Source organism: Chanodichthys erythropterus, chromosome 13 (assembly GCF_024489055.1).
Source record: "Chanodichthys erythropterus isolate Z2021 chromosome 13, ASM2448905v1, whole genome shotgun sequence".
NCBI lineage: Eukaryota > Metazoa > Chordata > Actinopteri > Cypriniformes > Xenocyprididae > Chanodichthys > Chanodichthys erythropterus.
The window spans coordinates 26,064,299-26,089,985 of NC_090233.1; the positions used below are offsets into that span (position 1 = coordinate 26,064,299).

The 25,687-nt window shown below is 37.2% G+C and overlaps 1 protein-coding gene and 1 pseudogene across 8 annotated transcripts in view; one reads left to right on the top strand and one right to left on the bottom strand.

Moving 5' to 3' along the window:
- Positions 1-744: 744 nt before the first annotated feature.
- LOC137034959 (putative nuclease HARBI1) lies at positions 745-2,128 on the bottom strand (annotated as a pseudogene).
- Positions 2,129-8,316: 6,188 nt separating this feature from the next.
- Positions 8,317-25,687, top strand: part of sgsm1a (small G protein signaling modulator 1a) — a 44,630-nt gene continuing 27,259 nt past the window's right edge. For all 8 annotated transcript variants that reach the window (XM_067407546.1, XM_067407550.1, XM_067407553.1 and 5 more), the window contains exons 1-3: positions 8,317-8,387; positions 8,499-8,542; positions 24,222-24,297. In XM_067407546.1, coding sequence (XP_067263647.1) covers positions 8,369-8,387; positions 8,499-8,542; positions 24,222-24,297 — 139 coding nt within the window. In that variant the 5' untranslated portion in view covers positions 8,317-8,368. The remainder of the gene's footprint in view (positions 8,388-8,498; positions 8,543-24,221; positions 24,298-25,687) is intronic.

Here is a 25,687-nt window from a genome sequence, read left to right on the forward strand (position 1 = left end):
TAGAGGGAAATACAGTGTCCTTGATAAAGCCAGCACACAGTCTCTCACACAGAGGTCAGTATACAGCAGACAGAACACTGAACACAACCTGCTTCACAACAGTTATGCTTTACATTGGCCTACTTTTATTTATTAGGGTGAAGTAAATGATGAGGACACTCTGTCTGTGTGTTCTGAGACTGTTGCTGAGGTGAACACTTTGGGCTTTTTATAGCACACACTTTTTTGTTTGGCAAGTGACTGGCCCTCATCATTATTTTTTTTTTTTTTTTTTTATTTTTTAGGATTTTGCACAACCTGCCACTGAAACTGAGGCCTCTACCTCAATGGGCTTCAGAAGAAATGTGAACAAAGTAAAACCTTTACATAAATAGGAAGACATGCCATTTTGTGATTTCATTAACCTCCAGAAAACTTGTAATGATTGTTTGTGGTAGGAATTATGTTTCAGGTAGAAACGGACTCTGTCAGGGCCCTTTACAAAAGGAGCCTTGAATTGGACTGCACACTGAAGGAGCTAGACTGTGAGCTTAGGAGACTCCAAATTAAAAAAATTAAACTGGAGATCAAACAGCTTGAAACGAATATCTCAGTATGTGAACTTTATTAACCATGTTACACTTTAGTATGAACACAATATATGAATATTTATTCATGCAACTTTCTTGCTCTTTTTCCCTCCCATAGCCACAAAACCAATAAAACACCTACACAAAAGACCTATGCAGTTTCAATGTGCTTTTATTAAGTGAAATATTGTATGGTAATTGCATCTCTGACAGCTGCGCCAGCTGGGTGGTCAAGTGTGATTGGGTCAATTTCATCGGGGAGATGTTGGTTCTGTGGTGGTAATCGCTCCTTTCTGATTGTAGCTATATTGTGCAGAATGGCACATGCAGCCACTATCTGTGATGCCCGCTCTGGTGACTCTTAAGGGCCGAACACAGTTGAAATGTGCCTTTAGGATGCCAAAGGTCATCTCTATCTTCACTCTGGTTTTACTGAGGGCCACATTGAAGCGGTGCTGTGGCCCTGTCTGAGGGTCAGGATAGGGGTTAGCAAAAACCTCTGGCATGCATAACCCCTGTCTCCTACCAACAGGCCATCAAAAAGCCCTGTCATAGAACATAAAATGGGAAAATTGTGTAGGATTTGCTGTCACAATTTAAATGGACACTTTAAGTGTACTGTACTGTACTAAATGTAGCTTACCTTCCTCAAAGCGCTGACACAACACAGACTCACGGAAAATTCTTGAGTCATGCACTGAGCCAGGCCATTTGGCATCCAAGCTTGTGATCATACATTCATGATCACAAGTCATCTGCCGATTAAATGTACAGTACATCATTTTCATATGTTAATGTTACTATTCATTTAAAGATTCATCTCACTGAAAATAAAGTCATCTCACATGTAGGCCTACCTGAACATTAAGGCTGTGAAAGGATTTTCTATTCACATAATCTGCCTCATGTTCTCCTAGAGCTGTGGAGATTGCAACATGTGTGCAGTCTAGTGCTCCTATGACTCTAGGAAATCCTACCAAAAGTTTAAAATAATAATCAACATTTAAAATCATTAACATGTACTTTTTTGTATAATACGTTTAGGTAGCTACTCAAAGTGATTTTTTTTTTTTAAATGTAAAAGGTTAAATTTGTTAATGTGATGTCACTCTATCAATATATCTTACCGGCAATTTTATAAAAGCCCTCTTTTATGGACATGGTCGATAAATGTCCGGGGAACACTATTAATGAAACTATTCATGTACTCCTGCAGAGCGAGGACCACCTTACGAATGGTTCGACAAACCGTGTTTTCCCCGAGGTTCTCCGCATCACCGACTGCATACAAGTATGTACCACTTGCAAAAAAACGCAACGCAATACCATTTGCGGTACAGTAAGTGCATGAATTCGACGTGTTAAATTCTTTATGTGCGGCTCAAGAAGTTCGCAAAGATAAGACATTCCTTCCGCGGAAAATCTGTATCTTTCATACAAATAACTATCAGGAAAGGCAAGGGGATTTTGTCTGTCCCTAAAAACTCTTTCTCTACGAAGTGCTCGTCAAACAATTTGCGCTGAGATGTCACAGGATTTGGAAGAAAAGGTGAAGTCATTGTAACAGACACTGGGAATAAGTTACGTCACCTATATGTTTCTTTGCTCTCAGCTGATTGGTCAAACTTCAGTCTGAGATCTTGAATCCAGAACATAACCTGCCCCGGAGCAGGTTAGCCGTGCAGCGTAAGATACCATGGCAACGAACACCGATTAAAGCCAAGCTACTTTCATAGTACCTTAAAGCCAGGATTGGCGCAAACTAATCTGAAACTTACCTGGCTAGCCAGCTAATCCAGCTTCATGGTACAGGCCCCTGGATCACTCTTCATTAGTTCATATCTTAACTAATCATGAGTTCATGTTGAAGTAACTATTAATTCAGGTATTAGTTCATGGTTATTCATGTACTGTTATTGTAAAGTGTTACCGAAAAATGAATAGGCTTTCAGTCGAGGGAACCCGTGCGACACTAACTTCCGGGTTGGCCTACAAAAACGCGTCATCCACTCTATATTGAGGTTATGTAACGACGTCACTTTCCCGCCGAAAACGCGCTCCCTCAGGTGGACTGAGTGGCAAAAGAACCTGCTGCATGACTGGATTTAATAGAGGAAACTGCGAAAACGCGACTAAAACTAACGAATTACACTAAAGGTTGGACTCGAAAGTGTTCCTTATAACATGTCAAATAAACTTAATCCATGGATACTGACATGCAGCCAGGAATCGTGTTTCCTGACATTTATAGGTGCCTGATTTCGACGGTGGGTAAAATACATTAAGCAAATCAGCCTGTGAATATTTTATATAACTCCAATATCGGTAACGTTAGGTCCAAATCCGTGTAATCACTTATATCAATGTTATATCGTCATATTGTCCAGCCCTAAAACTTATATAGCTTTAGTTTATTTAAAAACACCAAATTATGCAGAATAAAATAAGATGGCAAATATTTAATTGATCAGCTGTCAACATAATATATAACAATACAATATATACGGTACCTCAAAATCCAACAATTTGACACAAAATGATAACTGCAATCCATGTTTCTCTGCTGGAGTCCAGTTGTTTCTGTGAATTGCAGTGATCCATTTGCTTTCTGTTGCTTTCTGTAGTTTTTAAATATATACCTCAAGTTTTGTGTCAGATTTGTACAGTCAATCAAAAAGCTCTTTCCCGTTTTGGAAGTGTTTTGTGCGTTTTTCGCGACATTCACGCTGAAAACAAACGTTGCCGCTCGTCTTTTGCCACTCAGTGGACGTGACCGCAGTCGTAACGGTCGACGGTGGCGTCACGTGCATACCCTCTATACGAGTGACATGTCTTGTGTTAAGGTGCGTTCACGCGGCCTCGTAATTCCTGTAGTTACGACATTAGCTTGTATAAAAGGTGCGTTCACGCGGCCACGTAATTCCTGTAGTTACAAGATTCTAGCTTGTAAAAAGCGTTCACGTCCTCGTAGAGCTCGTAATTACAGTTTGTAAGCTGGGAGTTTCCTGAAAGCTCCCACATGTACCACGTGGCCGCTGTACCACCTGACCGCTGTAGATTCATTTAGGCCTTGATAGTGCTGCCATGGAAACGCATAATTCCCAGTCCAAGAACCAAAAAGGACGTGAACAGGGCTGCGTTCAGCCCCGACAAAACGTTGCAAAACGTTTTTTAAACGGAAACGGTGGCGTGTTGAACACAAGAGTTGCAACTATGGCAGCTGAGAAGGCCATTCTTTGTGTTCTTTTTGAGGTATTTTCGGAGCTTGTTTAAATCGGTGTTTAATACTGCAAAATACGCTCGATGTTATCACTGTCCTTGCCATCCAGAATAAAAGAGAACATCCCAATCAAGAAGGGATTTGTGGAAACTTCTAATTATTGTTATACAACATTTGACTTGCACTTCATTATGAAAAGACAAACATTTCAGGTGAAGGATAACCCACTTCTTCCCTCCGAGACTGTGTTGATCTATATTATTTTTATTGTGAGTATTATCGTAGTATTTTTATAGTATTTTTATGTAACATACCCATTGTGCAAGCTGTTTCTTTAATACCGCGCGGTTTATATACATCTTGCCGCTGATTGGGCTGACATTTCTGACACACCCACCAAACAAGAGAAAACGTATCTCAAACCATAGACTGTAAAAAAAGTATCTCAAACCCGTTGCAGACCGTTTCCAGGAAACATGTCGTTCAACCCGGAAAACGTAGCAAAACGTTCCGCGCCGGTTTGAGCTTGAACGTGCCCCAGCTCCGAATATACCGTCACGTGTTGTCATTTCAAGATACCGGTAAATACGAGGTGACGTGAACGCAGATTTGTTATCTCAAGATTCCGGTAAGCGGTGACGTGTACACAGCATTATTCTTTGCTGTGAAGCAGTGCGTGGCCGAGAATCGCGGGTGCGATTGCTCATGAGAGACAGAATATCAGTGGCACAAGCGAGTCTCGGGGTATATGAGGACATTTCATTCTACCGAACTACTCGTAAAGCTGAAATACTTCTAATAAAGTTCAGTTTATTTGACGAATTAAAATTGTGAGGTAACGCAGCACTGTTTCACTTATTAGTCTCATGTTACACTATCATACTAAACTGCATTTGAGTGTTTGGCTGTATGAGACTAACAGTAAGCTAGATCAATTTTAGAATATAATATTCTAACATTTCATCGTCGTTGAGCTATATAACATTGATTAGTCTTACGTAGCCTACATTTGCTTACCTTGTCTAATAACGTGCAAGAGCATCTCTGTCAAGTCAAAGTTGTCGCAAAGCTCTCACCATCTCGGAAACACTACGCCAATATTGATCCTCGTTTTATTTCTTCTTTTGTCCAAAGTTTGCTTGCCATGGTCCATAATGTTTGAATAAAACAACAACAGCGTTTGGCTAGACATTAAGCAGCTGTCCAAGGAAACCAGGGATAACGCAGATATACATCATTGACAGGCGACAAGTGACAAGGGAGTGACGGGCATAGGCCCAGTGCCCAAGGAAGTCGACCGGAAGTTGAAGTCGGCCGCGTGCTGCCATCTTGTAATAGAACTTCACTTGCGTTAGCATCCCCATTGACTCCCATTCATTTTGGTGTCACTTTGACAGCGAATAACTTTACATCTGAGGCGTTTAAAGAATCCATTTGTCCATTATTTATTTCCAAAGATACACGACAATGTATAAAGGGCTCCATTACCTTCAATGTTACATTATGGCCTCGTAGAAACAGTTTTTGTAAAAATAAGCTAACGATTGCGTCATAACCACTCGACTCTCTGTCGCACAGTAGAGAAATTACCGTACAGACAGGAGGAGAAGCTCGCAGACAATCGCGGAGATTATCTTAATATGGCGTTACATTTTAAAATACTATACAAAATAATTAATCAGAATACTTACTCCTGCCCACTCATGCCAAAGAACTCCCCGCTCAAGCTCGCCGTCTCTGCAAGATTAACGATGGCAGTTTGCACGCACAGCTACTAGAAGATTTACATCTGTCAGACAGGTTGCGGACGTCATCAAGCTTAGTGTGAGTCTGCGCGTCAGAAACGGAAGTGCTAAAAATCGCTAAAAATGGGCTTCACTTGACTCAATTGAGTTCCAATGGGGTCACTGTGTCCATTTCTTTTACTGTCTATGCATAGGCCCTGTCCCAAATGGCGCACTTCATGTGGACTTTCGGTCTCGTGGACTTAAATTGCGCATGCTCGCCGAGTCTATGGCTACGTCCGAAAACTGGAAAATGCCTTCTGAGGACACATTTCAAGGTAGTAATCCAATGTTAGCTTCACTTCCTGTCTCATGAGATACCTTGCTCAGATCGATTTTTGAAGGAAGCATAGATGTATCCTTAGCTGCCTTTGATATCCCACAATCCTGTGCTTTTCATTCTGTGCCAGTTGAGCTAGAAAAATAAAGATGGCGTCCGAAAGTTGCGTTTGCTGCTCAGTTTGTGTATAAATGTACGATTTTGACCAATAAATTTCAATTTTGATATCATTTCTGTCGAGAAATTACTACTGTAGTAATTAATTATTTGTTTAGTTCTCACCAAAGCTCGCGCTATATTGCTGTAGATCATTAAACTGTTACGTTACCTCAGAAGTCTGTCCGAAATCAGTTTCGTGAGGTGCCTTCATGCACAAACACTGCCGTACAAGTCATTCTCTTATAATACAGCGAGGCAGCAAGACAGCTACCTAGGTTTTCGGACGCAGCCTTTGAGTCCGTAGGCTGTCCCATTCAGCATTCTAATGCTCTGAAGTGTGCTCAGCAGCGCCCCCTTTGCACTCTTGAAGCAGTCTTCCGCATAGATAAAACTTTCTGAAAGATTTGTTAGGTTTTTTTTGATCATTTAGATTTTAGCTAGCAATTTGATGCTATAAAAACTTGGCGTGTCGTCATGATTCGAAGTTGATTGACAGCTTGTCTGAGGACTGTCGGAGCCTCGAGGAGAGATTGAAGATGTATTAACTAACTATTCATTTTTGATTTCTTTGTTATTTAACACCAACAAAATGAGCTGTTCAGCAGTAAACTGTCCTAACCGACCTACAGGATCTGACGGATCACTGATCTTTTTTATGAAACATTACATATGGGTGTTATAACCTAATTAATAAATGTTATTAGTTAAGATAACACACCAAATGTTAACCATGTCGGGAAAAAGCAGGTGATCGTTATCTGGCAGTTATTATTTTTATATATAATAATTAGCAGGACAAAACTAATGATAGTCTACTCTAATTACAGCAATCGATGTCCTGTAACGTTAGTTGAACTTGATTTAAAATGGCAGGACCGTTTCTGATTTAGAGTTGTTTCTAGTGGCATATTGATTTTATCTACTGAATTTGCTGTTTCAAAAATATTATTGCTCTAGAAACAGAATAGCCCATTATTTTATAGGTAGAATTTTAAATTGTGTATAATTTTTATAGTGTATTTAAAGTACATGAATAATGACGCCGTCGTCTTGGCGGAAGTTTGATACCGCGACTCCGCCTCCAGGCTCCACTGACGATTCCTTCTGCGCATGCCCAGGCTCCAAACTTTTCATCGGCCCATTTTGACTTCAGTTCAATACAATGGAAGGAAGTGGCGTCCATCTTTTTTTACAGTCTATGGTATCATTACGGTTTTTATGACCTAGGTGTACATTTTACCAGTTGTTACAGTTTATACAAACATGGTCATCGACCAGTGGTTGATATCTCAAACATAATACCGAGTCATATGTAAACCTAGTATTTATGTTTAAACCTGTAAATAATCTGAAACTCACGCACGTTTATCATGTGTTAAAATTGTAATCTTAGTTCAAATGGAACATTATTATTACAACTGTATACATTATTTAAATAAGCATTTATAAATTGTCTAATGCCCAGGTGGCATAAGCAAAAGCAGGCTGTGTAGTTGACATGGACATAATATTTTGCAAAAGAAAAGAAACCTGTTCTTGATGCTAAATATTATCCCCGAACCTGCAGCTCGTGTCAAAAAACAACCAGACCATATTTCCGGCATGACAATCGAGTCTGTCCCAAAAATACCTCTCAATGCGCCAAAATTTAATTTTTTCGGCCGCACCAAAAATATTCTCGTCGCTTTATAATATTAATATTGAGCCACTGTACTCGCATGAACTGATTTAAATATATTTTTTACTACCTTTATGGATCTTGAGAGAGGAAATGTCATTGCTGGCTATGGAAGCCTCACTGAGCCATCGGATTTCAACAAAAATATCTTAATTTGTGTGGAGCGGCATAAGGGTAAGTAATAAATGACATTATTTTCATTTTTGGGTGAACTAACCCTAATTGGAGCTCGTGCATGAAGAAGTTTGTTTGCAGTGCTGCTGAATCGTTTTTCTAGACACAGAACAGTGACTCATTCAGTGAAGTGTGTATTCTTTCGGCAGCCCCAACCAATAAAATGCTCTTTTAAAACACTACTCAGACTTCAGTTTTCAGTAAACAAAAATGAGAATAATTCCTCCACTTTTTGTTTAAAACACCGATTCGTTTACAAACGAAACACCGCTTTATTTGAGCAGAAGAATATGAACTCGAACGGATAGCTCAATCTAGGTTTATTATAAATCCTTGATACAAAGAGTTTGTCATCTCCACCTCTATAGGAAACTCTCTGGCAGGTCACGTGATCTCGCAGTAGCGCCTGCTGCCAGTCAGTGAAAGATCGAACCGCTTCGGCTTCATCCAGTCGAGTGTTGAGCGTCAGGGGAGTGAAGCGCGTGAGAGCTCAACACCAGAATCATGGCAACCACAACAGCAGGTGAGAATATTCTGCTTTCATTTTTCCAAACACTTCTAAACCACAGTATCACACGTTTTACTTTACTTATTTACATTTAATAATTAATTTCTACCGTTCTTTATTTCCTAGAAGCCGAAACCCGTCAGAGATTGCTGCGAAACGTGAAGAAAGAGGTGAGTGACAGTAAAAACAAATAAAGCCAAGTGAACATACGGCTGAAACGCCCTTTAAAACGTGACTCATGTTTCAAACATGTCTACAAAATGTGTGTGTAAGTTAACCAAACACTGGAGCTAACCTTATATCTGAAAGAAACCTGCCAAAGCAAGATAAGCACATCTTTTTTCGATTTAATTGTTTGTATAGTTGTTGTACTGTGCAAAATTGACGTTCCCGTTCTGTGTAGCCTATATAATGAATTATTTATGGCTATTTTTTCATGAATATGCTACAGCTGTTTATCTTTTTCCCAATCAAGCACCTTTCAAACTTAATACCAGCTTTTATCACACTATTTATTTATTTGCAAAGCATATTCGTGTCTGTCTGTATTAATAAAATAGTATAAGTACATTTGCTGGTTTGTTATATTATTATATTTAACACTTATTTTAAAATAACACATTGGATTAATGTGCATTAAATATACAGACATACATTGTGTTCAAATGTAGGTCCACATCTCCATTTAACAAACCAGAAGCGTTCTATAATAAGCACTTTCTACACGTTAAAGCCCATCTCACTCCTCAGACTGACTGCTAGTCTTTAAAATACCTGTGTTTGTTCATAGATTATCTTTTGGAAATGTAAAATACAGCTTAAGGCTCACGACATCTTTTGATTGATTTTGAGCTATTGATTTGAGGCCAGTCCTATCTCATTTGGCACCACAAATTGCATTGTATTTTCTTTGCCTTTCAGTCCTTTCATTTGATTAATAGGTTTCAATAATACTTTGGGGTTAAGCAAGCAGTGCTCTCTCTGTGTATTTGCATGTATGTAAGTGTATGTTTAAGCATTTGCTCAATGGATGAGGTTTTGTATGAATTTGTGTGCGAATTTGTAGATGACTTCCAAGTATTTGCATGTTTCCTGTACTGATTCTAATTTGATTTATGGTTCACTATTATGAGTTGCGATTGCAGTCACTGATGTACTTATCAGTCCTGTGTGGCAACGATTCACTGGTACTGTGGTTTATTAATATTTTTAAATGTAAAACTCACAGCTTTGTGCCAAATGACAGAGTATAGTCCATGCACCAGCCTTGGATGAATTTTACATCTGTGGTGATTTTTTTTTTTTTTTTTTTTTTTTTTGGCGGAGGTTGGGCATCTCAACTTGAGTTTCTTGGCAGTCAGAGCTTTGTCCATAATCTTTCATTGTATTGTGTCTCAGTGTATACCAGTAGATGACATTTTGGCGCTTGAAACACATTATTATGATGACTGGAACAGCTAATCAAGAAGAGTGGAGGGAGGTGAACTCTCACCCTGCGCTGTATGGTGCTGCTTATAATGACAAAGTATTCTTCATCCACGCAGTGTTTACAGCATGGCTGCCTGGAACCTGCCACGTCTAGAGTCATTTGGCATTTACAGTGCACGTTTACCCTTTTGCAGCTGTTAACTAAAATTATGCCAGATCATTATTACATTGCTGATATGATGAGCATAACAAAAAGGCTGTCTGTGATCTCTCTCTCTCTCTCTCTCTCTCTCTCTCTCTCTCTCTCTCTCTCTCTCTCTCTCACACCTGTGTTGACACAAGGAGAGGGTCATGCGCAGAAAGCCTTTTCACATTACCCAGCAGCCCACCATTTGTTTACCTTTCTCTCTCAGCTTCCTTTAACACAGCTAGTTTAATCCGTTGCTTATCAGTATCCTTAAAGAACCTCTTTATCCATCTTAAACTGAAAAATGGATGTTTTTTCTAATTTTTGTTTTTTATGCAAAGTTATTTAATTGATATGAAAGCTGGTTTTGAAAAAATGTTTAATAGAAACATTACTTTTTTTAATTAGACTGAAGCTTTACAGTAGTGAAGACTACATGTTGTGGCAAATCATGAGAAGTTTCGATTATATCACTTTCTTCTTTTCCTTGCAGACGTAAGGACCATGTCTAGGCCTACATGGTATCTGCATTCATTTTTTTATTTTTGCATTTTATGCACAATTTTGGGGAATTCTTTGGGATGCATGTACTGTATAGATGGTAAATGTGTTGCTGAGAACTACTGGTTCTGGAGTAAAGTAAGGATTTTGTATGTGTGATCAGCATTATAAGGCTTTCTCATTGTTCATGTCAGCACTGAAATCCTACACCGAGTCAATATTGTTTTTGTGCTTAATTAGCATTTATTAAACAATAGATTGAATAGCCCCAGAGTCTAGTAATAATTCATAAGTGATTCAAGAGATTTTAACCATTTCCAAGATTGAACAGATAGTGTTGTTTTTAAAGGGTTAGTTCACCCAAAAATTATCCCATAATATACTTCCCCTCAAGTCATCCTAGGTGTATATGACTTTCTTCTTTCAGTCAAACACAATATTAAAAAATATTCTGGCTTTTCCAAGCTTTATAATGGGAGTGAATAGTAGCCCAAAAAAGCACATCCATCTATCATAAAAAGTAATCCATTTGGCTCCAGGGGGTTAAAAAAAGGCCTTCTGAAGCAAAGCGATGCAATTTTGTAAGAAAAATATCCATGTTTATAACTTTATAAACTATAATAACTGGCGAGTCTAGTTCCGGTCAAAGAGTGACCTCTAACCTGACCCATGATCGTATTGATGAATGCGGAAGCGCAAAGGATAGAGCAAAACAAATCACCGGTCACAAAAAGTCTAAAACGAGAATGTTTAAAGAGAAATGTCAGAGGAGCTTGAGTTTGTTGCCCAGCCCTATTTGTTTGAACCGCAAGAGGCATCTACTCTGACCTAAGGTTATGCTACGCCTACATCCTACGTAATATGCCGGAACAAGACTCTTTCGTGAACGCGCAGTTGGACTTTACCGGAAGCTAGTGATTATAGTCTATAAAGTTATAAATCAGGATCAAAAACGCATCACTTTGCTTCAGAAGGCCCTTATTAACCTCCTGGAGCCAGATTGCTTTTATGATGGATGGATGTGTTTTTGGGCTTCAAAAAATGGTACCTTTCACTTCCATTATAAAGCTGGGAACAGCCAGAATATTTTTTTAATATAACTCTGATTGTGTTTGACTGAAAAGAAGAAAGTTATATACACCTAGGATGGTTTGAGGGTGAGTCAGTTATGGGAATATTTTTATTTTTGGGTGAACTATCCCTTTGAGGGGGTCACAAGAGATCATGTAATGTGCCTCATTGTTTTCAGGAACCAAAACAGACATTATCTCAGTTACAACATAGTAAGATCAAATCATCCTGTTTTTTCCCCCGGTTATATATTTTTATGGAAAAAAACCATCTGTTAGAGTCGTTCAGCCAATTAATCACCATGTTCTGGGAGCAGAGACCAGTCTGTGAATGTGTTGTTACAAAACAACTCTGCAAGATGTTATTTCAGTGTGTGCAAAAAACACTTAAACCTCATGCCAAATATCAGCAAACCAAAAAAGCTTGTTAAAGTGTCGAGCCACTGAGAATCATTTATTCCTAATGAATTTGTAAGTGATTAAACAGAAGACGTATTATGCTGATGTTGTTGAGAAGAAATCTTCACAAATGTGCTGTATTTAGACTTTGTATTAAATCTTCCAGGTCTATTATCTCTGAATACCAACTCCAGTTGAATCAAACATTAGTTTACATATAGCCATATGCATTTTTTTGTTTCAAATGTATAGATTCTATTCATTTATATTAGAGATGCTCAGATTGATCGGCCGATATTGGCTAAAAATAGCTTGATCGGCGAACCCCAAAAGTGCAGATCAAAAAAGCCGATCACGTGATGTAAATTACTCGCGCGACTTTTTCACGTGCATGCAGGGCGCACAGGTACACAACAGCAGAGCGGAGCTTGTCAGTGGCAACATGAGTTCTCCCATCTGGAAGTTTTTCAAAGTGTCCGATAAAGACGTAAAGTTAGCTATTTGCAATGTATGTCGTGATGAAATCCCTCGAGGTGGAAGCAAGCAACGTCATTTTAACACCACTAACATGATTAGGCATCTTAGAACACGCCATACAACTGAATATGCCGAGTATGAGAAACTAAACCAGCCGAAGTCAACAACATCCCCATCCCTCAACCAGCCGACTATGAGTGATGCATTTAAACGACGTGATAATATATAACAGAAAAAAAAAAAACTTGCCATAGTTTTGTCCTTTGTGGCAGTAGCCAGTTTTGGTGTAACAAGTTTTACATATAGCTGCCAATTATTAAATGTAATCAGTGTTTTAAGAGGCTACATCCCATTAAGCTGATCTGATATGTGTTGGTCTGCCTAACCCCTCTCTGTTTGGAATAATTTAATGTTACTCTGCCTTATTTGGTAAAGATGGCCTACAGTAGCCTTAAGTTATCTCATTTTCGAAAATAAAACACTTGGTGGTTCTTCAAAATCTTGACTCTAGCCTATTTTTTTTCTCAATACAGTTAATTTAGAGTTAGTTTCATTTCTACAAATGGTGCAAACTCTGCTAGATTATAGATAAAAGATTCCCATTCCCCTGCCATTCTGTGATCGGCAGTGACCGGCAATCGGCAGATCATGATCTTGGTAATCAGTGATCGGCCCCAAAAATGCTGATCGGAGCATCTCTAATTTATATTATGTTTTACTTTTATTTATTTTATAAATTAGTTTTTATGATGATAAGATTTTACCCTTTCTTTAGACTCCCTTATTTGTTATAGTTTATAATAATGCACAGTTAAAAAGGACATAAATGCTTTTTAATGGTGGATCATGCACCGGTGAAATGGCATAGAATCCAGGTCACCTGGTAGTAAAACATGAACTTAAGGAGATGAAATGTTTCTTTCTGATCCTCACTGATGAGTCATATGCCTGGTCCACTGTATACCAGGTCCACTGTACATTCATTGCTTTTGAGATCATTTCAGGATAATATCATTTAGCAATGCTCAGTGCCATTATCATGTGTTTTTTTTATTTTCCAAAGTAATTAAATTAGAGTGGTTTATTTTATTATATATATAATATAGGTACTACTTACTTTGTTATAGAATTAATGTGTGTAATATGAGTGAAATTCGGACGTACTACATCCGCCATGCTGTCATTGTCATGTGACCTACGGCGTCAATTGCGTTGCTTCTCTTCCATTCACTAATTCTCTCCTGTGGCCTCATGTAATAGTAAAGTGTCCATCGTATGCACACTTCAAAATTTTGCCAGAAGTAGTATGTCATCAGGATACTTTTTGCCCACTGTTTTATGAGTACTGTGAATTCGGACATACTACTTGACTCGCATACTGTTTTTCGCCTGCTATATAGTATGGAAGTGGGCATATTTGGATGCAGCAATTGACTTGCTTTTTTCTTTAAAACACATGGGGGCAATAAAGGAAGATTCAGAGCAAAGGTCTGCACCTGATACAGATCATCAGCTCATTAGGAGATAGGTCTATCAACTGAGCTCGGTGTGTCAGATAAGAAAGACATACAAGATGTTCAGTGCTGACTGGAAAGCCCATTCAGGACCAGGATCGAAAACAATTTTCTTCGTGTATGAAGGAAGAAAAAGAGGGAATTTTGGTAAGGGGTGATAACTGTCTAACAGCTTTTATGCTAAGTAAACCCACAAAGATAATGACTGGCTGAGTTTAATCTATTTGTAAGAAGAAAGGAACCGCAGAGTGCAACAAGAGAAATGATACTAGCACAGCTAGGAAATCGGGTTGCCTTGGATAACAGTCAGTTATACAGTTTTGTGGTCATTATGCAAATATATATTTGGCTGCAAAATGTCTCAAATTATCATAAAAAGGCATTGCAAGGGCCTTGCTGTTTTTAGTGAAGCAGATAAAGGAATAGATCAGTAGTGAACATCATTTAATATGTAGTGATGGACAGTCCCATCAATAGCAAGGTTAGCATCTTAAGGCCAATTCACACCGCACCGACAACAGCCAACAAACTCATCTGTTGGAGTTTGTTGGATCGGTGTGATTCCCCTGTTGGCGTCTGTTGGCGTTGGTCGGAGTCGGTTTTCACCCGACTGAACATGTTTAATCGGCGTTTGTCGGGTCGGGGAATGTCTGTGCGGTGTGAAGTTTTCTGCTACAAACTCTGACCTGGCTACGAACCGTTGCCATGACGATGAGGGAAGTCCCCTGCAAACCCACCCGCGCCTCACGCACACAAAACACAGCAGTGGAAAATGACATTGCAGCTTGTTCGTTACAAAAAATAAAATGCAGTTAAAATATATATATATTCAGTTTCGTTTTTTAATAATTCGTTTTGGCTTGTTTAGCTACATGGTTGTATATGCTTATGGGTCACATCAATAAAAAGTGTCGCACTAAAAAATAGTCTAAAAACCAGTGTAACTTACCAACCGCAACGCAATAGGTTACGATCAGATCGATGGCTCTACAGCGCTTCGGATTTCAGGTTAGTATTTTTGTTTTGCCTCAATACTTTATTACAATGAATATATATATATGATACTATATCAATATAATAAAATTGCCTGACAATATTGTTAGCATGGTTACATATGTTTCTATATCCTAATTATTGTTAATGTAATTCATTTTTCAGGAGCTCATTGCTTCTACGTTCAGTTAAACTGCTAAAAGTGATTGTAAATTAATTGCCTAAATTATTACATTATTTGCTAACTGCATTCTTTAAATTGTAATGTTGACATGCATTCTCTGTAAAGCTGCTTTGAAATGATATGTATCGTGAAAAGCGCTATACAAATAAATGTGAATTGAATTGAATTGAATATGTGGTTGTGGAATTTTCATTGGGGTGGTGTGAACATGACAGTTTTTTCTCATAGAATTCTAAATCCAATGGCCAACTTGTTCGTTGGCGTTTGTTGGTGTTTGTTGGCTGTTGTCGGTGCGGTGTGAATTGGCATTAAAAGATGTACATGGATATCCTTTTAGTAGTAAAGTAGTCACATTTTAGACAGTCGCTTCAGGATATATGTGACGGTCCTGCTGTGCATTAACACATGCATGTATGCATCATGGGAAATGTTGCCCCAAGAAACATGAAACCTATTCCTGTTGAGCCATATGGACCGTGGACTGATTTAGATCAACACCACCCACAGAGCATCTCTGATGGTGTGAAACGTTAACTATATATTTTATACATACCTGGCAAATGCATTTCTTTTTTCAAAAGCTCAGTTTGGCATCATTTCAATGTTTTGGTCTCTCTTTTGTGTACTATCAGCATAACTAATTCATTAATTAGCAGCTATGTCATACAGTCTAATGCATTTTGCTATACAAATGATTTGCATGCATAATATGACTTATTAACGCACCATGTAGGTTTTTTTTAATTTATTTTTTTATTAATTTATTTTAGATATTTTATTGCTCCCAGAAGGTTGTGGTGTTACAGCATCTAGACCTAGATGGCACATGATATTGAATATCATATGAATAATAAAGGAGGTTTGGGTACTGGCACCGGGCAGGATGCTTTCCAGGGCGCTGGGACTCTTTCTAGGTCAGGCTGAGGTTGAAGTAGCAGTTTGTAGCATCAAGCACATTGGCATGTCATAACTCTAAAGGCCAATTTGCTCCGGGGACGATAACTATAATGAAAAATATATAGTTTGAAAATTTTTTCTAAATATTAAAGAAGTCCAAGAAGTTAAAGGAGTCCACACCACAACTATAACAATAATGGCACAGAGAAATTATATCATTTGAATCACTTTTGGGATTTTTCCAAATGATGAATGATACAAACATTGACAGCCACTCAGAATCCATCCTGCTTTAAAGATCATTAAACAGAATGATATTATCCGCTGGTCTGGCTGCTAATATAGTTATCTTTGTAGTTCATTCTTGGTGTGAACGGGCCTTAAAGGATCTAAAGTATAAAATTTTTGTGTTTTAGAAACTCTGGCAGCAGTAAATGTCAGATAATGCTAATATTAAATAACCCCAAATGAGAGTCCTGTGGATTTGTTGTCCATTGACAGCATTGAAGTATGATTGGGACTGTAATTGCTTTCATTGTGTGAATGTGCCTGTTCTTACTGAGTAGTGTAATAATCCACTCAACCTCTTAGCCTTTCAATTCACGCGTTCGCTCTCTCAGCGCGGTGAAGCGTGGTAATATGTGGCAAATCATTTTTGTGCTAGTGGCATAACTAGTGGTAAATGCTATTCAAAGTCTGAATTGTTTATTGGGGTCTGCTCAGAGTTTAAGCAACAGTTCAATGTGGTGCCAACACATTTGGGAAGTAACTTGGCAACCCAAGCTGTGAGACTTTCCATGCTATCTCCATGGAAACCTTTGTCATGCTGCTGAGACATCAGGGACTGCCGAGCTCCAAATAGACCCCTACAGTCTTTCTCTCTTACTCAAACACACACACTACAATGTCTCTACAATGCACACTACAGCCTAAATGAGGCTGATCAATAAGAGTTTAGACACCATTAGTAAAGTATTGATGGATTAGCATTGATGGATTTATTTGCTCTTATCATCAGTGATCTTTAATTTAGCCATGGCAGTGCCCTCACTGATGTATAAATGTTGTTTTCTTTTTGTTTGTTTTTTTTCATGTGGCATTTGTTGATATACTTAAAGGGTCATTTACAAGATGTAAAATAAGTCTCTGATGTCCACAGAGTGTGTATGTGAAGTTTTAGCTCAAAATACCCCACGGATCATTTTTTTTATAGCATGTTAAATTTGTCACTTTTTGAGGGTGAGCAAAAACAGTTTTTGGTTTTTGTGTGTGTCCCTTTAAATGTAAATGAGTTGCTGCTCCTACGAAGAGGGTGGAGTTCCTGATGTGGAGTTACCTATCTTAAAGTTATTGATTGCATATTCTGTCATAATGATCTATAAATGGCTTGTGTGGAAACTGTTGTAAGATGCCTACAGAGCCAGAGAATATATGCTGCATAGTTTAGTTTAATTACGGTTATAATTTGTCATGTTTTCATCTTGCTTTTATGACATGCTATTGCATTTATGTACTGTATTGCAATAACATGGCCTCACCCCCTTTTGTTGTGTGTTCTTGGGGGCAGGGTTTATGTAAGTTTTAGGGTTAGTGATGTCACCAACCCAGGAAGAAGTTTGTAGTCCCTACCAGCCATTTGTTGTAGTTCTTAAACAGAGAATTCTTAACGAAAAATCTCCCTTTGCACTGAACTGATCATCCTAACTTTGCAGACGTTGTTTTTGCTCTAACAGCAACATTGCACACTAACTAAATTTTAAAAAAGTGAAATCGCAATGAACCACCCCGTTAAACACGAGATACATTTCTAGTTTCAGTTGGACCACTGAAAATGTGTGCAATTTACTCATGGAGCCACATTAAGATCTCCATATCTCTGGGATTGAAGCATCGAGGGCCTTTAAAACAAATATTTCAAAAGTAAAGTTTATTAAGAATGAGAATCTAAAAGGATATTAAGATATCTTTAATACTTCTTGAGGCACAAAAGGCATGCATGGCATACAAGCAACAGGCATGCAAGCTTAAGGCAAAAAACACAAGAAGTGCTTTTTTCCATTTTTGAACTGTCACCGTTGGCATATAATATAACAAAGATTGCTAAAGTCAACAGCTATTACTAATAGACATACCAATCTTTGTGTAAAAATAAAATAATAATGATGCTGCCATCTTTCTAAAGTCATTTTTACACCTCTCTAATTTGGCTCCAAATCTCAGGTGAAAATTGTCATTTTGACCCCCTCTACAAAATAGTGGATTACTCATTTAATATACATTTGTGACATTTAATAGTTTGGCTTTCATCACTACGTTTTTGTTTGTCTTTCTACAGAAAAAATATTAACAAAATAAAAAATTGAGCCGGGGCCCTCTGGTTGAGTTGACACACAATGACCCTACTTTATAAAAGCTTTAATTTTCTTAATGAAAACCCTTACTGGCCCCAAACTTTTGAATAGTAGTGTAATTGTAACTTGGACGTCTTGGAATAGTGTGTAAGTTGTATCTACTAATTTAATTATGTTTTTATGACTAACACACGCTATTTTGAATTGGTTACATTTGACTGATACCAGATCCATTTAAAAAGGTTAGAATCAGTGCATTTAAACATCTCAGCCACAAAGAGCTTTCATGAACTTATAACCTCCCGAAAGATGCACTGAAGGGTTCATCAACAAGGCTGCCTGGTATGTTGTCCTTCAGTCCAGCAAAAAGTTTCCTCTTCTCATTCTAGTGTATGCAGACTCCAACTGCATGTATTGATTGAAAATGTATGAAACATGACTTTATACCATTCTTCCACCTCTACTGAAGCTGCACATTTTGTAGTATCATTGAGGCCAGTCAGTGGCAGGCATAAAGCACCACTAATGATGATGATGATGACGACTGAAATTTCTCTCTTAGATTCTCTTTCAGATGTCACTTTACAGTAATTCATGTCTTACAAGGGAGAGAAAAAATTATAGTGCACGGGACACTGTAGAGATGTTAAAATGTCAAACCACCCTTTATAAACTGTTCAGTAAAATTGGTGCTTTGGCAGCATCATAATCTTCTTAGTGTCACAAAACTCATGCCAGTTTCTAAAAATAACAGGTTTTTGTTCTGTGGTTGCACTTCTGATCCTCACCTTTGTGAATCATACTGTCTTGTTCCGTTGAGTGCAAGTAATATGGTCCCTCAGCGAAAGGGTTTCCTTTGCGTCCTTCTTTCTCCCTCTCTGGAGGTATGGATGGGTGTGATTCTATAGTATGCAGGAGGGGAAACATTTACCTTCGGTGTTATTTATAGGCTCAGGTGAGTCATACATGGTGTTTAAACTCTTGAGGTTAATTGATGGTAACTGAGTTAAGATGCTATGTTTTGAATATGAAAAAGAATGTGAGAAATAATCAGTATGGATTAGATTTCATCATCTGTGTCAGGTATAGTGGATTTAGAAAGTCTTTTTCAATAAGTAAAGCAAAATTTTAATCAGAATAGTCAACATTAATCTCAACATTAATTGGTTTGACGGGTGGTTTGAGATTAAGTAGTTTGAGATTAAGTAGTTTTAGTTTTAGTAGTTAGAAATATGTGTATGTATGCGTGTGTATGTGTAAAATATATATATATATATATATATAATATAGGTAAGATATAATATAATATAATATAATATAATATAATATAATATAATATTATATAATTAGTGGTGGGCCGTTATCAGCGTTAACGTGAGACTCTTATCGGGCGATTAAAAAAAATTGTCGCCGTTAATCTATTCTCAAAGTTGGGTTGAGAGCTGGGTCTATACTACGCAAGCTAAGATGACTTTCACCTTGATATTTTATCGCGGATGTATACCTAGACAAATTGACCCTTTGCAAAGATCCACCGATCATCTCTTACTGCGAGTCCATTTTATAGCATCAAATAAACATGAATGAACATGAGTCAATGTTGTTTCAAACGCGGAAAGATGTCAATATACACAATTTTTCAAGTTTAACTCCACCGAGGTTAATCTTCTAACTCCTATCTGCTTTGTCGGATAAAATGGCGGATTACTTTTAGTCATTTGCTGCGTCCCAATTCGCCTACTTATACTACGCCCTAAAAGTATGTACTCTTTCTGTGAACGAAAAGTACTTACTTTTGAGTGTGTAGCAAAAGAGTAGACAAGCTTTGGGACATACTATCACGTCATACAATTGCGTCTTTGCTCTCTGCCGCATCCAGTCACCGTAAACTGGTCTGTCAATCATCTTACATCCTCCACATTTCATATACCATATCAGAGAGAAATGCAGCACGTTGATCTGTAGTCTCTCCTCATATTAATGCATAATGATGCATTTAAAAGTTAATTGCCAATCGGATCTTTATAAAAGTCCACATTGGTATTTGCAGATGAAAAATAACACATATAACATTTAAAATAAATATTTTCTATCAGTTTGAACTGATTATTAGTCACTCAAACAACCTCTCAGCGTTGATCGTGCATATTCGCCATGTTTTGTAGTTAACACTTTTTACTCGTGTTTGTAGTTCTGAACTGAATCCTCATCCAGAGCGCAATGGGTTGTGGGCAATATTAGCCTCTATAGTGTGCACGAATCTACACAAATCTACCAGAAATAGTAGACCATCCATGGACTTTTGGCATACTCTTTTCAACATACTATGCTTTGGGACACACTTATTTTAATCTCACATACTATTTAGGATGGATAGTATGGACATTGGGACGCAGGGACAATTTGGGTATCTCACATATTCCGAATGTCTTCGGCAGAATTCAAATGAGCCATTTTAATCTAGATTAATCTACACTACGTTCCAAATTATTATGCAAGAGACAAATCAGTAAGATTTCTGTACAATAAACATTCAGATTTTAGTTTTTCTAAGAAAATGTTTGTTTGTTTATTTATCCATGTCTTTTTAGATAACTGGTATCAATCTCAGACAAAATAATTTACCAGATCTATGGAAACCCTACTTAGAGGTTGTTCCACATTATTAAGCAAGTCACAGTTCTCATGCAATATGGGGAGGAAGAAAGATCTTTCTGAAGATGAAAAGCATGAAATGGTGCAATGTTGTGCAAAAGGCATGAAAACAACTAATATTGTGTGAAACTGAATGGAGATTATCAAATTATCATAAGATTTGTGAGTGATTTAGAGCACAGCAGAACTTGGTCAGATAAAGGCTTATTAATGAAAGTTCCTGTCAAAAAAATAATTGTATTAAAAGGGCAGCTATAAGAAAAAGCCAGTGTTGAGCAGCAAAAAGGTATTTGAAGCTGCTGGTGCCTCTGGAGTCTCAAGAAACTCTCCATGCAGGCTGGCAATTGTTTGTAAAGATGCATTTTAGACACCACTAATCAAACCTCACAAAGAGAAACATTTACAGTGGGTGTAGAAATACATGAAGACTCATTTTTAAATAGTTTTATTCACTGACTAATGCCGTACTACAATGGATGGTCTAAATGGATGGATTTCTGGATGGTTGGTGAATGGCCACCATGTTCCAACAAGACTGTGATGTCAGCAAGGAGCTGGCGGGTGATGATTTGGGCTGGAATACTGGGAAGTGAGATGGAAGGTATTAAAATGACTTTTGCAAGATATGTGGAGTTCATAATAATTAATTTTCAGCTATGGTATAAAAAGGAGGATAGTGCATAGTACAATGCACTATTGTACAATGCACTATGCACTATCCCATGCTGCAAAAAAACACCACGGCAATAAAACTGTTTGAAAATGTATTTCTACACCCACTGTAAATGTTTCCCTTTGTGAGGTTTGGTTAGTGGTGTCTAAAATGCATCTTTACGCACAACTGCCAGCCTGCATGGTGAGGTTCTCAAGACTCAAGAGACACCAACAGCTTCAAATACCTGTTTGCTGCTCAACACTGGCTTTTTTTATAGCTGCCCTTTTAATACAATAAATTTTTTTGACAGGAACTTTCCTCAATAAGCCTTTATCTGACCGAGTTCTGCTGTGCTCTAAATCACTCACAAATCTTATGATAATTCGATAATCTCCATTCAGTTTTACCAAAATATTAGTTGTTTTCATGCCTTTTGCACAACATTGCACCATTTCATGCTTTTCATCTTCAAAAGATCTTTCTTCCTCCCCATATTGCATGAGAACTGTGACTTGCTTAATAATGTGGAACAACCTCTAAGTAGGGTTTCCATAGACCTGGCAAATTATTTTGTCTGAGATTGATACCAGTTATCTAAAAAGATATGGATAAATAAACAAACAAACATTTTCTTAGAAAAACTAAAATCTGAATGTTTATTGTACTGAAATCTTACTGATATATATACTGATATGTGTGTGTATATATATATATATATATATATATATATATATATATATATATATATATATATATATATATATATATATATATATAATATATTTTTTTTTGTTTCGATCTGGGATTTTTAAATGCAAGATTCTAGGAAATAAAAAGCCAGAAAGACTTTTTCTCAGGGCAATGGGGTCACACCAGATCAACAGGTTTTGCTCTGAAGAGCTTGTGTTGTCCTGCTACATTAGTTATGGGGAAATGGAAGAGAAGGTCAGGGAGTAAATATCAGAATCTGAGTACACCCATAGACTGAATGCTAAAGCAGGATGCTATGAGCACAGTGATGGGCTTTTCATGCTCATTTTAATGCTGTTCATGCTTTACCTTATAACAGTAATTTGTTTTGGGTCATCAGGTTTTAAGATTTCAAACTGCACTTTTGTAAACTTAAACTTTTTGGGTTATTGTTCTGATTTGCATACTTATGAGCTTAATTACTTTAATTTCACAAGCACAGCATGTGACCGACAAAATTTTGTCAATTTAAATAGCTGTTCCAAGGAAAAATGAACTGTTTTACATCTAGATTAGACTGCAGTGCAAATGGAGACTTTTGCTTTATTGCTTTAAAGTGCCTTGAGCTCTGCATTTATTTGATTAAAAATACAGGAAAAACAGGTAAACTGTTCAATTTTAATATATTGTAAAATGTAATTTATTCCTGTGATGGCAAAGCTGAATTTCTTCATTGATTTGCTGCTTAATGTTTTTGTAACCATATTTTTTCATAAATACAAAGTTCAAAAGAACCGCATTTAAAATAAAAATATTTTGTATTCTTTATTTAATGTGTGTTTTGTTGAATAAAATAATTAATTTCTTCTAAAAAAAAAAAAACCAACAGGAGCATTTGTCGTTACTGTTTGGTATTTTTGACTCTCTCTTTCAGATGTTAACCGAAAAGTGCATGACTCTTTCTACAACAGTGAGAAGCACTTAAATATTTAATGAGGAAAGCCTTGAGGTGAAACGGGAGGGAACTGAACCCCTTTCAAAATTACAAGTGTTAAAACCTTGCTTGACCCAGGGTTACTTTCATATCTTCTGCTCACACATTCATGTCATGTCCATTGTATCAAAACAGGAAAAACACAACAGGAAATTTCCATTAGCCACATCCTCCAGCCTATCAGAAGGCTAATTTCTTTCAGCCAGACCCTTCCATACTGGAGATTGTTCAGAAAAGCCTTTATGCACATGTACGTGTGAGTGTGTGTTTTAGTATAATTTTAACTCTCACTGAAACTAGCCAATAATGCATTCTGAACCTTCACTTTACCTTCACTTAAAGTTACTTAAACAACCTCAAAATGTGACGTTATCATCTGTTGAATGTGTATTTCTTTGTATATATGTGTGTGTGTGCAGTCTGGTCAGGACATTATAAAAATAGTGACATATTATTTGAATGATTTCTACTGTAAAAACACTGTCGACAGTCACGACGAGAAAGTGCTTTATACATAAATCACGCATGCCAACTCTCAATTTCTCCTTTTCCTCTTTATAGTCAGGGGAGATGAGTCATGGTCTGCATTCTTCCTACTCACCACGTATACACTCTCTCCTTCCTGTTATTTATTGCAGAGGGTTTTTTTTTTTTTTCAGTGCTTTGAGTGTTTGATGACACTAATGAGAATACTTGGGAGAGAAAATATGTTAAGACCTGCATTGTTCAACTGATTCCCCAATCATGGGAACATCCACAATGTGTAAAATAAGCTGTACAATGTTTGCTATAATTCATCATCCTGTATCCATTCAGCGGACTCAACCTCTGCTGTGTCTCCATGTCCAACACAGGTCAAGCAGATCATGGAGGAAGCAGTCACAAGGAAGTTTGTTCATGAAGACAGCAGCCATATTGTCTCATTCTGTGGTAAGTCAAAAAACATTGAACCATTTAGCTGAAATGCATTAGAAGAAAGATTATTTCTTTCTTTCAAACGGCAGTTAAATACTCATGTATTTTGGTGTTCAAAAGCATTGCAGCCTGAAATGTTCAAAGTCTGCTTTTTCATTTTACAAACAGCATTGTCTACACTGCAAAATTACCTGGTGCAGATATTCTCGTTTAGGAAGAATTTTCATTCACTGCCTTTTGTACTCAGAATATAAAGGTCTAAACAATACACAAAAGATTTCATCAAAAATATACTTGGAAAGCTCTAAAAATCATGTATCTACCTATGTTTAAATGCAATTGGATAAAAAAATCGCACATAGTGTTGGCAGTGCTAAGTGAAAATATAAACTAGTTGCTGGTTCTTGATTATTAGAAAACATAATGCAGTTCTTGTGTTTAATTTAAATGTCATCTTAGTATCACATGAAATCTTAGGAAAAAAAGAAAAAAAGAAATCTAAATTATGTTAGCTAACCTATTATGTCCCATTTTAAGAAATGTAAAATAAGTCTCTGATGTACCTGATGTCGCACACCGTTTTAGTGTGGGTCCCTTTAAATGCAAATGAGCTGCTGTTCATGGTCTAAGAGGGCGGAGCTTCAAGAGCTGCAGCTCCAAGCTCCGGTGACAACAATCTCATGCACTAATAATGTCAGAAACTCTCCGTAGCTGTGTTTAGATCAAATCGGAGTCTGAAAATGATGGCCCGTCCGAATGATGCCATATCTTTACTGATGAGTTTATAAAGTTTATTGTACATAAAAAAAAAAATGACACGTAAGTTATCACTCCAGAAAATCACCATAAGAGCTGAATAAAACACAGTACAAGAAATGCGCATTGAAGTCTTTTATCTATAAACTCTCCCTTGCATTATCATTAACATTCACAGCGAATTACACAAATCTTGTTACAAATAACTGTAAACAAATATACAGACCTACCTTATGCCTTTTCAGGGGTACTAAATAAACTGGTAATGTTTATATTCATAAAACAACTCTGGTGGACTGTAATAAATTGCGAGCTCTCAGTGTCACATGATTCTACAGAAATCCTTCTAATATGCTGATTTGGTTCTTAAGACATTATTATTGTATTGAAAGTTCAAAAGAAAAGCAATTTTTTTGTAACATTATAAATGTTTTACTGTCATTTTTGATCAGTCTCATCCCTGCTGAATGATTTTCTTTCAAAAGAAAAAACTGGCCCCAAACTTTTGAATGGTGGTGTAGTTATTTACGTTTAATTATTGCATTTCATATTGTTTTTTTTCCTGACTGTCTATGAACCTGTGAAATGTTTTTCTGTGTGTTTACAGACTCTGGTATCTTTGCAAATCTGAGTACAGTTTGTAACATTG